This window comes from Giraffa tippelskirchi, chromosome 4, assembly GCF_054371585.1.
Source record: "Giraffa tippelskirchi isolate mGirTip1 chromosome 4, T2T-mGirTip1v1.2.pri, whole genome shotgun sequence".
NCBI classification, from domain to species: Eukaryota; Metazoa; Chordata; class Mammalia; order Artiodactyla; family Giraffidae; genus Giraffa; species Giraffa tippelskirchi.
The window spans coordinates 98,580,025-98,594,930 of NC_137278.1; the positions used below are offsets into that span (position 1 = coordinate 98,580,025).

The 14,906-nt window shown below is 55.0% G+C and overlaps 1 protein-coding gene across 15 annotated transcripts in view; it reads left to right on the forward strand.

Moving 5' to 3' along the window:
* The window catches only part of FAM178B (family with sequence similarity 178 member B), a 106,043-nt gene extending 91,137 nt beyond the window's left edge, over nucleotides 1-14,906 (forward strand). For 10 of the 15 annotated variants that reach the window (XM_081484593.1, XM_081484594.1, XM_081484598.1 and 7 more), the window contains 3 exons: nucleotides 12,349-12,426; nucleotides 12,718-12,870; nucleotides 14,541-14,906. In XM_081484593.1, the coding sequence (XP_081340719.1) occupies nucleotides 12,349-12,426; nucleotides 12,718-12,870; nucleotides 14,541-14,573 (264 nt within the window). In that variant the 3' untranslated portion in view covers nucleotides 14,574-14,906. Of the gene's footprint in view, nucleotides 1-12,348; nucleotides 12,427-12,717; nucleotides 12,874-14,540 lie in introns of all 15 variants that reach the window. The other 5 variants (XM_081484589.1, XM_081484596.1, XM_081484600.1 and 2 more) reach the window with 1 other exon arrangement.

Consider the following 14,906-nt stretch of genomic DNA (forward strand, 5'->3'; position numbering starts at 1 on the left):
CAGCCCCCATCAGCTTCCTCACTAAGCACAGGGCCTTCGGTCCATGTCTGTGCTCACGAGGCTTAGGGATGGCTTGTTTATAGGAGAAGTGCATTTATGAAGAGGTGAAGGGGTGGGGTGTGCTCTAAGCTTGGGTAATGCTCTGGGGTGACCCCACCCCACTGCATGGATTCCTTTGAACTCACTTCTGGGATTTCTGCACCTCTGCGTATCTCCGCACATCTTCTGCAAAGGGCACGGGGCTGCCATGCATGTGTGTGTGCACATATGTCTTGTGTATGCGTGTGTGTGTGTGTGTGTGTGTGTCCTGTGGATCCCCTATATGTATATCTTCATGGTGTGCCCAGGTGTTAATGGAGTTGACAGACAAGTTATACTGCTTTTGCTCCTGCGCCAGCCTGTCCCTGTGTCGAGTGACCCTGCCAAGAGCAGCCTTAAGTGACTGGGGTGTGGTTGGGGAGTTTGGAGAGAGGAAGGGAGGGTGCCACTGCTGTCCGGCTCTCCAAGCCCGCCTCTGCACCCTGCACTCTCCCGCAGGCAGTCAGCACCAGCAAGGGGACGTGGACTCCCTCAGGCTTGGCTGGGGCACAGGCATCTTGCCCTGTGTCACCTAGAAGGACAGGTGGAGGGGGAACCCCTCCCTCTCCCTCCATTCTCTGCCTTCTCCCCACACTTCCTGGCCCTTGCCCTGCTCCATAGGGAGAGCCATGCCCACAGGGCTGGGGACCTTGGTCAGGCCAAGAGTAGGAGGGTTGGGAAAAACTGGCTGGTTTTGAAGAATGGGCAGTGGTTGTTCCGGACTCCTGAATCCCTGGCTAGTCTGTCGTGGGTCCCTCCTCATTTCCTCCAAAATGAGGAACATCTGACATCTTTTGAAATAAACTTCGAAGAGGCGGCCTCCGGGCAGCTGACCCTAAGGGGAGGCCCATGCCCCAGCCACACATCACAGCCACCTGAGTGGCCACGGGCCTCTTCAGAGCAGATGCCTCTGAGCATCTGAAGGCACATGGGGCCAGGGCTGAGGCCAACTTTGATTGACTCCCAGGAATTCTGGCTTCTTTGCAAGTGTGTGAGCAGGGCTTCAAGTGATGTTATTGAGCTGGGAGGAGAGGCGTGGATTCTGCAGGCAGCTGTTGCTAAGCCCAGCCACCTGGCCTCCTTGGCAGCTCCTGGGCCTGCTGTCTGCCCTGCCCCACCCTAGGCTCAGTTCTCCTGAGGACCCTTCAAGGGTCCCTCCTTAGGCTCAGTCCCCATCGCAGGTGGGTGACTCATTGGCTTCTGACCTAACAGCCCAGTTCCATCTCTTCCTCCTTCAAGTCCTCCTGGACAACTCTGTGATTGTCTTCCTCCTATTCTTTCTTAGGAAAAAGTGAACCTGAGCACCTGTCACATCACATTCAAACCCCATCCAAGGGCTTTGTCAGCTCACCCTACTCCATCCATGCAGTTCTTCTCTTGTGAATCAAACTGCTCCATTTGATTCCAAGCAATGGATGTCTTTCCCAGAAACCCTCCATTCTTCGGCCATTGTCTTTGCTCCTGCTGGTCCTCCTTCCTGGTGATGCTTGGCCTGTCTCTCCTGTCCTTGGTGATCATTGCAGTCTGTTTACTCAGCCCTTGGCTTGTCTGCCCATTTCTTCACACACCTGAACAGAGTCGCCTTTGAGGGCAGGGTCTAGGGTCTAATGCGCTCACTAAAATGCCTGCCCTGAGCAGGTACAGTCTGGTGAGGAACCCTTTCCCATCTCTTGTGTACCCAACCCCGCCCACCAGTCTCGAGAATGCCAGTGGAGGAGCAGTGCCGGCTTGCAGAATCTTAGTTCCCTAACCAAGGATCAAACCCGGGGCCCGGCAGTGAGAGCACAAGGTCCTAACCACTGGACTGCCAGGGAATTCAGCACGTGGCTTCTAAGAGCCACGTCTAAGCAACCTGGGCTCAGCTCCCACCACCATACACCTGAGGGGAGCAGGAGGGACCCTCCGGTCCCTCACTGGCTGTGCTCAGTCTGCAGGAGCCTGGCAGGCCACAGCCCTCTCAACTGCTCTCCTGCTCCCCACCTTTCCTGTCCCTTCTCACCCTGTGCCAGGACCCTGTAGTGACACAAACACAAACATGTCCCCAAAGGTCCTGGGACAGCTCATCAGGCTTAACTGGACCAGAGCCGAGCAGTGTTGCAAAGCCTCAGTGTTGCTCTCTGTCTCTTTCACCTCTGTCCTTTGGTGCCTTCCCAGGCAGCTTTTCTGCTGCCCCTGAGACATTCCAGGCTTATATCCTTCCCTCTGCGACCCTTGTTTTTGTTCAGTCACCAGGTCACGTCCATCTCTTCATGACCCCATGGACAGTAGCACACCAGGCTTCCCTGTTCCTCACCATTTCCTGGAGTTTGCCCAAATTCATGTCTATTGAATCAGTGACACCATCCAACCATCTCATCTTCTGTTGCCTTCTTCTTCTGCCTTCAGTCTTTCCCAGCATCAGGGTCTTTTCCAATGAATCAGCTGTTCTCATCAGGTGGCCAAAGTATTAGAGCTTTAGCTTCAGCATCAGTCCTTCCAAAGAGTATTTATTCGGGGTTGATTTCCTTCAAAATTGACTGGTTTGATCTCCTTGCAGTCCAAGGGACTCTCAAGAGTCTTCTCCAGCACCACAGTTCAAAAGCATCAATTCTTCAGTACTCAGCCTTCTTTATTGTCCAGCTCTCACATCTGTACATGACTACTGGAAAGATCATACCCTTGACCATACAAACCTTTGTCGGCAAAGTGATGTCTTTGCTTTTTAACACACTGTCTAGGTTTGTCATAACTGTCCTGCCAAGAAGCGGTCTTCTTCTAATTTGATGGCTACAGTCACCATCCACAGTGATTTTAGAGCCGAAGAAGAGAAAATCTGTCACTGCTTCCACCTTTTTCCCTTCTGTTTGCCATGAAGTAATGGGGTGGGATGCTATGATCTTAATTGTTTTAACAGAGAGTTTTAAGCCGACTCCCTAGCCAGGGGGAAAGAAAGAGCTTCTATGCTAGATCCTAACAGAGTCCCAGAGTTGAGTGTGGTTGGCTTGGCTTGGGTCATGTGCTCACCTCTCAGCCAATCACACAGCCGGGCATACAGTGATTGGCTGGCCTGGACTATTGGGCTTCCCCTGGAGTCAGGGCTGAAGTCCCCACTATGGGGCACCTTGGCCTGGGTGTCGGGGACAGGAGGCTGGGACTTCACAAAAGGAGGGGATGGGATCCTGGGCACTGGGAAACCTTAGTGTCCACAGCATCCCTCTGGTCTTCAGAGCCCCATGTGGGAAGTGTAAGGAGGGAAGTGCTTCCCAACAACTCAGCGAGTGAGAAAGATAAGAAAGAGAAGGCAGGAAGCAACTGCTCCAAAGGGCCTCTCCAGCCCCTGGAGGAGGCCTTTACCAACACCCTGGCTGGTTCCAGGGGCTCCCCGCAGTGCTGGCACCCATGCACTAATGTGCTCGTGCATACCCAGACAGAGATTCTCAAACAGAGGCACTGAGAATCTCATCCCTCTGGGCAGCCAGCAGAGCTGGGCTTCGGTTCCAGATCCCCTTGGGGTCAGGGTCTCTATCCCAGTGGAGGAGCAGGAAGGGCTGGCCAGTCCCTGCCTGTCATCTCCCCCCACCCCAGGGCCAGCAGGAAGCCAGAAAGGAAGAATAGGCTGGGTGGGAGCGCTCTCACAAGGGTTTGCCTGCAGCCCCTCGGTTCCTCCCACCCATGGACATCAGAGGGGGGCAGATGCTCCGAGTTACCCCCCTGCAGCAGATCCACAGGAACAAAAAGCCCTCGGCCTTCCCGATTTTGCCTCAGCTTATCTCTTTCACAGGGCTTCCCTGGTGGCTCAGACAGTAAGGAATCCGCCTGCAATGCAAAGACCCCAGTTCAGTCCCTGGGAAGGGAAGATCCTCTGGAGAAGGGAACAGCAACCTGCTCCAGTATTCTTGCCTGGAGAATCCCATGGACAGAGGAGCCTTGCGGGCTACAGTCCATGGGATCACAAAAAGTCGGACATGACTGAGCGTCTAACACACTCATCTCCTTCCCACCTGGCCCCACCATGGCCCCCAGTTCCCTCTGTATCCTCACTGCTGAGACCAGGGGCCAGGACCACTCTGGGTCCAATTCAAAGTTCAGGATACAGCTGAAAAAGAATCCCTCTGTCCCTTTCCAGTGAGTTCAAGGTCTCAGGTCTTTGAACGCACTTCCTGTGGACAGCTAGAAGAGCAACTGAGGGGCTCATCTTCTGAGGAATCTGTAGAGGGGGACCCAGGCTGGGCCCCGGGGTCCTCACACAGCCTCAGCAGAGACATCATATCATATCTCTCCGCCCAGCTGGGGCCTTGAGAGCAACTCTCTAGGAAGTAGCCATTCCTGGCAGCTGAGCCAGAAGTCCTAGTCCCACCCAGAGGCTGCCAGCCCATCTCCCATCACCCTGTTGGCCTCATTCTGCTCCTTGTTTAGGGCTCCACCCACGCCCTTGCCTAAAGAGGCACTTTCATTTACAGAATTGAGTGTCTGGCCTCTCAGGCCCCCGGGATGAGTCTGGCAGGCCCTGCTCCTGTGACGTCTGTTCTCTGGCCTCTGTGCCCTGGGCTCTCAGGGACCCTGGGCTAGGAAGAGGTGCCGTGTCATCATGTCATTTCCTAGTGATGGTTCATGCATCCTTGTCATTTCCTTCTCTCTGGGACTTATGACCAGTGACCTGCCCTGGTCAGAGTCACTTCCAAACTCGGCTTTCCTTTGGGCACCGCCCTCCACTTGCTGCTTTTGGGGCTTACCGAAGCCAAGGTCAGAGAGTGTGACCTTAGAGCAGGAGCAGCCTGAGCAAGAAAAATAAATCACGCAGGTAACTTGTGGGGTAGAAGAAGATAGGAAGAAATAGCCTCCTAGAGGTGTTGGAATGTACCACCCTCCAGGACAGGTCCAGATGGGGCTCTCCCAGGGAAATGCATCCCCTTTTATCTTGAGTCTGTCACCAAGCTGAGGCTCTCAGCCTGGGACTCCGCAAATAACCCTACCTCAGGATTGTTTAGTTGCTAAGTCATGTCCAACTTTTTGCGACCCCGTGGACTATAGCCGGTCAGGCTCCTCTGTCCGTGGGATTTTCCAAGCAAGAGTACTGGAGTGGGTTGCCATTTCCTCCTCCAGTTGTTGTTTAGCAGGGGATCTTCCCAACCCAGGGATCAACCCCCCTTCTCCTGTGTCTCCTGCATTGGCAGGCAGATTCTTTACTTGATGAGCCATTGGGGTCGCTCAGTTGTTTCCGACTCTTTGCAACCCCATGGACTGTAGCCCACCAGACTCCTCTGTCCATGGGATTTCCTAGGCAAGAATACTGGAGTGGGTTGCCATTTCCTCCTCCAGGGGATCTTCCTGACCCAAGGATCAAACTCACACCTCCTGCACTGCAGGTAGATTTTTCACCACTGAGCCACCAGGGAAGCCCACTTCAGGATTATTCATGACTAAATTATTTTTGTTGTTATTTGCCCAGCCTCTCCTGGCCTGCAGCCCCCAGGATTATATCTATTAGGAAACACTCACAGCTTGTCCAGCTTAAGGGGGCATGTATGCACATCAGTTTCACTCCTAAGCCGTACTGGAGATAGTCATGCAGTCAGGGGACCTCTTAAGCTCAGCTTGCACATCTACTGTGGCCTCTGTGGGAGTGTGCTGGGTCAGGGTACTGTCCGGTGGGGCTATAGGGTTCAGTTTGATAAATGGAGAAAGCAAGGAAGAGAATTCATTAGGACCCAGCTCTAGCCTTGGGTTTGAAATGGTTCAGTCTATCCCAGACTTCACTGGTTCTAGAACCAACCTTCAGCATGTGCGTGTCTCCAAGGGATCAAACCCGCTGAGAGGACCCATACGTGGTAGTGATGGGACCTGTGGCACAACCTTCCTCCTGGTCCCCTCTAGGTGCTCCAGCTGGGGCTGAGAGCAGAGTAGACTGTGGCTGAATGCAGGTCCCCCAGCACACACTCTCCCAGAGCCTGTGAGCATGGAGAGGCGAGCCCGGGGGAGCTGCTCTGGGGTCCTGGCACCCCAGGCAGGGGCCCGGGCAGCAGTTGGCTTTGAAGGCCAGCTTGCTGAACCATGCCTGCACCGTGCGCTCCTGGGCCCCAGCAGAATGACTAGAAGGGCCTTCGAGTCAGTCTGTCCTTCCCACCAGGTGTTCCTCGGTCAGCCTGAGTTCTCCCTCCTCCCAACACCCACAGCAGCCACCCCAGAGCCTGGCTGGATTGCTCCTGAAGGATCCCCCAACCAAGGGCAAGGTCTCCCATACCCCACCCTCACCCAGGCCCCAGGCTGGTAGCATCTGGGAAGAGGGCTGGGTTCAAAGGGTTGCCTCGGGTGATCCTAGACTCTTGGTCAGATCCGAGGTGGGAGAAACTGTACCGCTCTGGAGGCTTCCTGGGACATCCTCTCCCTCCCCCTCTCTGCCCTTTCTTAGGGTAAATAACCCACAGCCAGCTCCCTTGGCATTAGCTAGAGGGGAATTTTCTAAAGCATGAATTTCCTGGGAAACGTCCACCCTTTCTCCCTTCGTCTTATGACGAAAGCTCTACAAACGGAGACTTGGCCAGCAGTTCCCAGGTCAGAACTAGCTGGACCAGAAAAGGAGGCACTGGCCTTCCCCTCCCTCAGCCCCCTCATGGGTGACAAGCCCAGTGGGCCTGTCTCCTATCCCTCTGCCTTGTCATCTTCCCCAGGGGGAGGACAGGGCCCGCCTCCAGGCTCTAGAGCCGGGAAGGAAGGAGGCATCCAGCACAGCCCTTCTCAGAAAAGCCCGCCTACCAGACCCAGAAGATGGAAGCTACAGGCTCCGCTGGCAGCGGTGTAAAGGGACCGTCCTTTCTTGTCAGCATTGGGTTCAGGCACGTCCCATGCCTCAGACTCTGCCTCTCCCCAAGTTGTCGGCTGAGGTTTCCAGGCCCTGTTTCCCATGGGGGCTTCCCAGCCTCCACTCACAGCCGGTCTGGAGGGACTGGGTGGCCTGAGCTATGGAGCTGGGGAGGGGCCCATTCTACAGACAAGATGTCCAGGCTTGGATGGACACAACCCCCTACCAGGGGCATGCCCCCTGCACTGCTGGGTAACCCTGAAGCCACACCGACCCCTATCCCCGCATACACACACACACACACCTGCCCTTGAGGACCTGGGCTTCCCAGGTGGCTCAGGGCTAAAGAACACGCCTGCTAACCCAGGAAACTGAGGTTCGATCCCTGGATCTGGGAAAAAGCCCCTGGAGAAGGAAGTGGCAACCCAATCCAGTATTCTTGTCTGGAGAATCCCAGGGAGAGAGGAGGCTGGTGGGCTACAGTCCATGGGGTTGCAAAGAGGCAGGCACAACTGAGCGACTGAACAACAACAACAAACAAAGGGACCTCAGGCTGGAGGAAGGGCCACCTTGCGCTTGCAGCCCTGGCCCTGCCAAGGCTTGGCCTCTGCCCAAACTCTCTTCCCTACATCTTGAAAGAGAAGACAGAGCCCCATGTCTTTGTGGTGCCAGCAGGACAGGATGGGGCTTGCTGAGTTCAGGAATTGGTCACAGCTCAAATGGAGCAGGAAACGCAGCCCTCACACCTGGCTGTTTACTGAGCAGCAGGCCCTGTCTCCTGCACACTCCTGCCCAACCCAACCCCCCGACCGGCCCCAGAGGACCTCCCCCAGCCTACCTGAGCCCCTGTTTGTGCTCACGTTCTGACCTTCACAGAAGCAGGGACGGGGAGAGGAGCCTGGGGGAGGCTGGGGCTTCAGGAGAATCCTGGCGGGTCCCCAGTGCCCTGGGCTGTCCTTTGTCTGAACCAGAGGACAGACACTGCCTTACCTCTCCTCATGCTCTCAAAGCAGAGACTGTGGGTCTAGGGGGCATGAGGGGAGGAATGGTCTAGGTGACTCTGCTGCTAACAAAGTCCTTTTTTCCAGGCTGTTCAGCCTCTCAGTCATGTCTGACCCTTTGCAACCCCATGGACTGTAGCCCACCAGGCTCTTCTGTCCATGGGATTCTCTAGGCAAGAATTCTGGAGTGGGTTGCCATGCTCTGCTCCAGGGGATCTTCCCAACCCAGGGATCGAACCCTGTTCTGCCACATTGCAGACAGATTCTTTACTGTCTGAGCTATCAGGGAAGCCCCCTTTTTCCTAAAGCACCACTGTCAAGACTGCTGTCTGGGTCCTGATTTCTGACCACAGGTGGTACTTTATCCCCTTCAATCAGAACATTCTTTCCTAAAGGGCCTCAGCTCACTTAGGCCCACCTGCAGGGGTCACCCTCGCGTGCTCCCAATCATCCTTCCAGGTAGGTGTTGTCCTTTGGAAAATCAACTTATAAAAGGTGATTTAAAGGGCTTTTCTTTAGAATTCCTTATTCCTTCTTGCTGTTCCCGCACCTTAGTTCAGTTCACTCGCTCAGTTGTGTCCAACTCTTTGTGATCCCATGGACTGCAGCATGCCAGGCTTCCCTGTCCATCACCAACTCCCAGAGCTTACTCAAACTCATGTCCACCGAGTCGGTGATGCCATCCAACCATCTCATCCTCTGTCATCCCCTTCTCCTCTCACCTTCAATCTTTCCCAGCATCAGGGTCTTTTCCAATGAGTCAGTTCTTTGCATCAGGTGGCCAAAGTATTGGAGTTTCAGCTTCAGCATCAGTCCTTCCAATGAATATTCAGGACTGATTTCCTTTAAGATAGACTGGTTGGATCTCCTTGCAGTCCAAGGGACTCTCAAGAGTCTTCTCCAAAACCACAGTTCAAAAGCATCAATTCTTCAGCACTCAGCTTTCTTTATAGTCCAGCTCTCACATTCATACATGACCACTGGAAAAACCATAGCCTTGACTAGACGGACCTTTGTTGGCAAAGTAATGTCTCTGCTTTTTAAGATGCTGTCTAGGTTGGTCATAGTTTTCCTTCCAAGGAGCAAGCGTCTTTTAATTTCATGGCTGCAGTCACCATCTGCAGTGATTTTGGAGCCCGAAAAAATAAAGACTCTCACTGTTTTCATTGTTTCCCCATCTATTTGCCATGAAGTGATTGGATGGGATGCCATGATTTTAGTTTTCTGAATGTTGAGTTTTAAGACAACTTTGTCACTCTCCTCTTTCACTTTCATCAAGAGACTCTTTAGTTCTTTTTTGCTTTCTGCCATAAGAGTGGTGTCATCTGCATATCTGAGGTTATATTCCAGCTTGTGCTTCATTCAGCATTTCTCATGATGTACTCTGCGTATAAGTTAAATAAGCAGGGTGACAATAAAGGCAAAGGAGAAAAAGAAAGATATACCCATTTGAATGCAGAGTTCCAAAGAATAGCAAGGAGAGATAAGAAGGCCTTCCTCAGTGATCAACGCAAAGAAATAGAGGAAAACAACAGAATGGGAAAGACTAGAGATCTCTTCAAGAAAATTAGAGATACCAAGGGAACATTTCATGCAAAGATGGGCGCAATAAAGGACAGAAATGGTATGGACCTAACAGAAGCAGAAGATATTAAGAAGAGGTGGCAAGAATACACAGAAGAACTATACAAAAAAGATCTTCATGACCCAGATAATCACGATGGTGTGACTACTCACCTAGAGCCAGACATCCTGGAGTGCGAAGTCAAGTGGGCCTTAGGAAGCATCACTACGAACAAAGCTAGTGGAGGTTATGGAATTCCAGCTGAGCTATTTCAAATCCTCAAAGATGATGCTGTGAAAGTGCTGCACTCAATATGCCAGCAAATTTGGACAACTCAGCAGTGGCCACAGGACTGGAAAAGGTCAGCTTCCCTTCCAATCCCTCACCTTCCTCCCCTGCCGAAAAAAGCCCCATATTCAGAACAGTATTCCTGGGATTTTCCCTCCAGATTCAATGATGGGAATCGGCACACAAATGAAATTGTGAAACCTGCCTTTTTTTTCTGCTCAGTAATTCCCCACTGCACAGACTTCCCTCCAGGGCTTTTCTCAGATCCCAGGCCCACCCTCACCATGCATCCCAGCCAGGAAGATAGTTCTGCAGAGCAGTCGGGGGTCAGGGGTTGGGGGAAGGCGGGCCAGAGCCTCCACCTGAGCCAGTGGTCCAGCTGGGATTTCACCTGTAAACAAGTAAATGTTTACAAGCCTAAGGTCCTCTCTGCCCTCTGCCACACCCCCTCCCAAGCTTGCCCCCTCCCAGGCACCCTCCCTCCAGTCATTGCCCCTGGATATTTTCCTTGGCTTCTTCCCCTTCTCACCTTCTCCCTCCGCTTGCTCAAAGCCCCTCTTCAAGACCAGCCTCGGGCTCCGTGCTTTCCAAGGTTTCGGCCCTCTCCCCTGCCCCACACCCATCCCAGACCCCAACTGGACACAGTCAGTTATAATTGGTATTGTCTCCTTTAAAATCAATTTAAAATTTTTTTCATTATATTCTGATTATATGAGGAAAGCACATACAGTATAAAGAAATAATCTTAAAAAAAAGATGAAGGAGGAGCTGTAATTCTTCTCAGAGTGGTGGTTCCACTTGGGTGGATTCTATCCCAACAGATTCTAGTGTCTGCTTTCCCCATGTGCCCCCTAACCCCCTCTGTCCCCCACAGTGTGATCTCCCTGCCCCAGAGCAGCACTGAGTGGCCTCCACTGCCCGCTGTCTGGCCCCTCTGCCGCCAGCCAGCCCTGTTCCCAGGGCACCCCTCCCTTCCCCCTGCTCCAGCCCAGCTGGTCCCCCAGCAGCGAGCCCTGCCTCAGCTTCTTGCATCAGCCCCCAGGGTCTGTCTGGTGGTGTGATTCCCGCCCCCACAGGGCCATCTTCACCTCAAATCCTACTGCTTCTTTGGGGCCTGGGTGGGTTTAGTTACTTCCTCCCCGAAGCCTTCTGAACTGCACACCATCACTGCGACCTCCCACCCCGAAAGGTAGAAGGACCCTTTCTCTTTCCGGGCCAAGGCAAAGCTGAGATTCGTTCAGTATTCATGGACCTTCCTGAAGTACCTTTTCCCCTCTAGCGTCTGGGTGTTGGCAGCAGTGTCTTAGTCAGGGTACGGCGGCTGGCACACAGGCCTGAGCCTGCTCTCTGGGGCTGGGGTGGCGGGAAAGAGCCATTTGCCAGGACTGCAGAGCTCAGGAGTTCCAAACGCCCTGGGCCTCCGAGGGGAAGGCCAGGCTGGGGAAGGGGAATCCAGCAGAGGGAGCTGGCTAGGGAAGCTAGATCGTCCCCCAACCCCTCCGGGGGCATCACAGCCTGGAGGCACACCCAGTGGGCTCCTACTTTTCCCCACTGCCAGGTGTCAAGTCCCAACCCGGCCATCCCACGGCATCAGCCACCTGCGGGCCTCAGCTGTTGTGCTGAAGAACAGGCTGGGTCCTGGGCAGCACAGGTGCTGCTGGAGGAGCGGGGCAGGTGGCCTGTGTCCTCAGGATTTTGCACATGCTGTTTGAGTGGGAGAAGAATGTCCACACTCCAGAGTGTCTGGTGTCTTCAAACAAGGCTCCGGCTTCTGCCCCAAAGAGGCCACCAGCTCTGTGCAAAGAGGCTGTCACTATTTCTGGGGCACTGCCAGATGCTGTAAAGGGGGAGGGTGATAAGGGCAGGGGAAGTGGGGGAACAGGGGAACCTCAGCTGACTCTGAGCTCCCACCCCATTATCACCAAGCCGGAGCCCTGCTGGCCATCTCTGGAGCCTGCCTCCCCCCTCCCAGTATAGCCTTGGGGTGGGTTATCTGCCCTGGGCACCACGGTGGGGTGTTTCCTGCCACCCTTCCTATCTTAGAAGGCGCCTGAAGGGGATGAGGCAGTGGGAGCCTCCAAGTGGGGGAGGGGCATGCCCGCTGGGTGCCAGGAGCCTCACCTGTCTTTGGGGCAGGTGCTCCCCGCCCTTCGTTTTCTCTGTGCAGCAGGTGAATGTCCCATAAATGAGTGGGCCCCAACAGCCTCCAAGGGCACCAGGGGATCAAAGCATCCTCTTATCAGATAGAACTGGCCTTGGTCCTGCTTTCACCCCTTGTTGTCCAGGGGGCAAGAGCGAAGGCGTGAGTAGGTGGGTGAGGGGGCAAATGCTCAACCAGACTTCCTTCCCTCTGCGCCTCCTCAGGTCAGCACAGCGGGGGTGTCCGGACTGACCAGCACATCTGTCTGTGAAGGGGTGTCCACGGGAGCCCCAGGGCTGGGGGACAGTGTGGATTTCCAGGTGGCAGAGATTTCTTCCTTTTCTGAAGGGAGAGAGGGTGGTCATTCATCAGGGCCCTAGAGAGCGCTGAGTGAGTGGGACCCAGAGCCCTCTTGGAAGATGCCTCCTGGACACTGTGGTTGCAGAAATCCCAGGCTGAACTTGCAGCACTGGAGTCAAGGAAGCCCATCTTTCCCCAGGTCTGCTACCTGTGCCACAGCCTCCTGACCCTGGCCGGGGTGGTGGTCAGCTGCCAGGACATTACTCCAGACCAGTGGGTGAGTCTCCCGAGAGAGGCTGGGCTGGGGCTGGCCGTGGAGGATCCCAGCCCACTGCCAGGAACTGGAAAGAGTGGGAGGCTGAGAAAAAAGCAGGCCTGAGGGAGCCGGCCTCATCCTCCTCCTCCCAGCAGGTCCTCCGAAGGGATGCTGACCCATGCCCCCAGTTGCCCATGCCTCCCCTCCCTTTCCTGCCCCACTGCTGAGCAGTCACTCAAACCCATCCTCCTCTTTCTCTGACTCCGTGCTCCCCTCCCTCCCACCCTCCCTGCCCTCCCATGGCCTCTGCAGGGAGAGTTGCAGCTGCTCTGCATGCAGTTGGACCGCCACATCAACAACCATATCCGGGAGAGCCCCCAGGCCATGCATCGGACCACACTCAAGGACCTAGCTGCCCAGACCTACATCCGCTGGCAGGAGCTGCTGGCACACTGCCAGCCCCAGGTGGTGCCCCTGCCCCACCCGCCCCCAGGCTTGGAAGGGGAGGGAAGTGGTCAGTTGACTGACCAGAGCCCGCCGAGCGTCTACCCCCTCTGCAGCTGCCAGGCTCCTGGCTGGGAGATGGGGGGAGAGGGCAGTGGGGGATTGGAGGGGAGAGGCATCCTCGGTGGACCATCATCTTTCTTATCAAGGGTCAAATGCCCAGTGTGGGGGTGCAGCGAGGGGAACACAGACAAACTGACTCCTGGGTAAAGGCAAAGAGAAACTTCATCCCAGAGAGAGGGAGGCGCCTAGACCTGAGGGCCGGTTTGCCGTGAGCGGTGCCAGGAAGGGACACCGGAGGCACCAGCTGTCCGCCCTCTGCCCAGCTGTCCTGCAGGCCTAAGGCAGGCCTCCCACCCTGCTGGGGGGAACATACCCAGGCGGCCCTGGTTCCTCCCAATTTTTGTAGCAACGACCCCCTGCTCCTGATTTTCTCAGACTCTCTGGGTAATAACTGTTCAGTTGCTCAGTCGTGTCGAACTCTTTGCATGTGACCCCCGTGGGCTGCAGCAAGCCAGGCATTCCTATCCTTCACTATCTCCCGAGTTTGCTCAAACTCATGTCCATTGAGTCAGTGATGCCATCCAACCATCTGTCGCCCCTTTCTCCTCCTGTCCTCGATCTTTCCTATCATTAGGGTCTTTTCCAGTGAGTCAGCTCTTCGCATCAGGTGGCCAAAGTATTGGAGTTTCAGCTTCAGTATCAGTCCTTCCAATGAATATTCAGGGTTGATTTCCTTTAGGATGGACTTGTGATAATATTCATAGCTAATATTTATTGAATAAAGATCCTCTTCTACATGAATCCACATAACCACCCCCCTCCATGAGGCAGGATTGTTGTGATCCCATTCTACAGATGGACAAGCTAGCCAAGAGTTGGTGAGAGGTTAAACAGCTTGCTCCATCACGCAGGCCATGGCTTGCAAATACCAAGACCAGGGCACCAAGCCAGCCTGACTCGCAAGCCTGCAGAATTAAGCACGGTCCAGCCCCTCTCTCTGGCAGCCTGGCTTCTGGCCTCTGTTGGTTCCTTCCACAAGCAGCCGTCCCACCCCCAGCCCCTGATAGAGATGAGCTGGGTCTCCTAAGAACTCTGTCTCCAACTCCCTTTGCACAGCTCCTGAGCCCCCAACTTTCCTTCCCCTCCGTGCTCCACCCCCCAGCGGCCCGTAACCTCTGACTTGGGGCTGACACATCAGCCACAGGCTGTGGCTTGGGTCTCAGATTGCACAAGTCTCTGAGAAAGCTGGAAAGCAAACCTCACCCTCCACCCCTGAGGAACTAGATCACACTGGTCTCTGGTGGGAAGCGGTGTGCTTGTCATGAAAAGAAGGAAAGATGATTTCGCGGCCTGGCTGAGCCAGGGCCAGGCCCCAGCTTCCTCTCACACCGCTCTGGGCCTGCAAGCTGGCAATAGAGGGAAGCAAGGCAGAGCTGTGGTCGGGTGGCCTATGGACCTGCCGCGTCCTCGCCCGGACAGGAGCCCCCGGAGCCTTGTGGCTTAGCGAGTGGCATGGAGGAGGCCTTCGTGGATGTTCAAGGGGCGCTGGAGAGTCAGGGAACATCAGGTTCATGGGCCCCACCTGGGCCTACCCAGACCATCACACTGTGTTTTTCTCTTTGCCTCAGGCCCAGTACTTCAGCCTCTGGGAAGACGTCTAATGGAGCAAGGCGAGGGTGGCCCAGCACTCCTGGCTCTGGCAAGAAGTGAACATGGCCTAGGTAACTGGAGTCATGAAGAATGGAGGCCAGGGGAAGACCAACCAGCTGAAACAAGCACCTGCCTCCCCTGCTGCCCTGAGGCCAGCTGGGCAAGGGTTCTGTCTCCGTCCCTTCCCATCGGCTCCTCTCCCAAGGCCATCTTCTCCCAAACTCTGGTTTCCCCTGGCCTCCCGAGCTCTCCAGCCACCATCCTCCCCACCCTCCTCCACTTCTCTGTGTGTCACTTATGTGCGGGTTCTCTGTGCACACTAAAGTCTCAGCATCAGTGGTTTA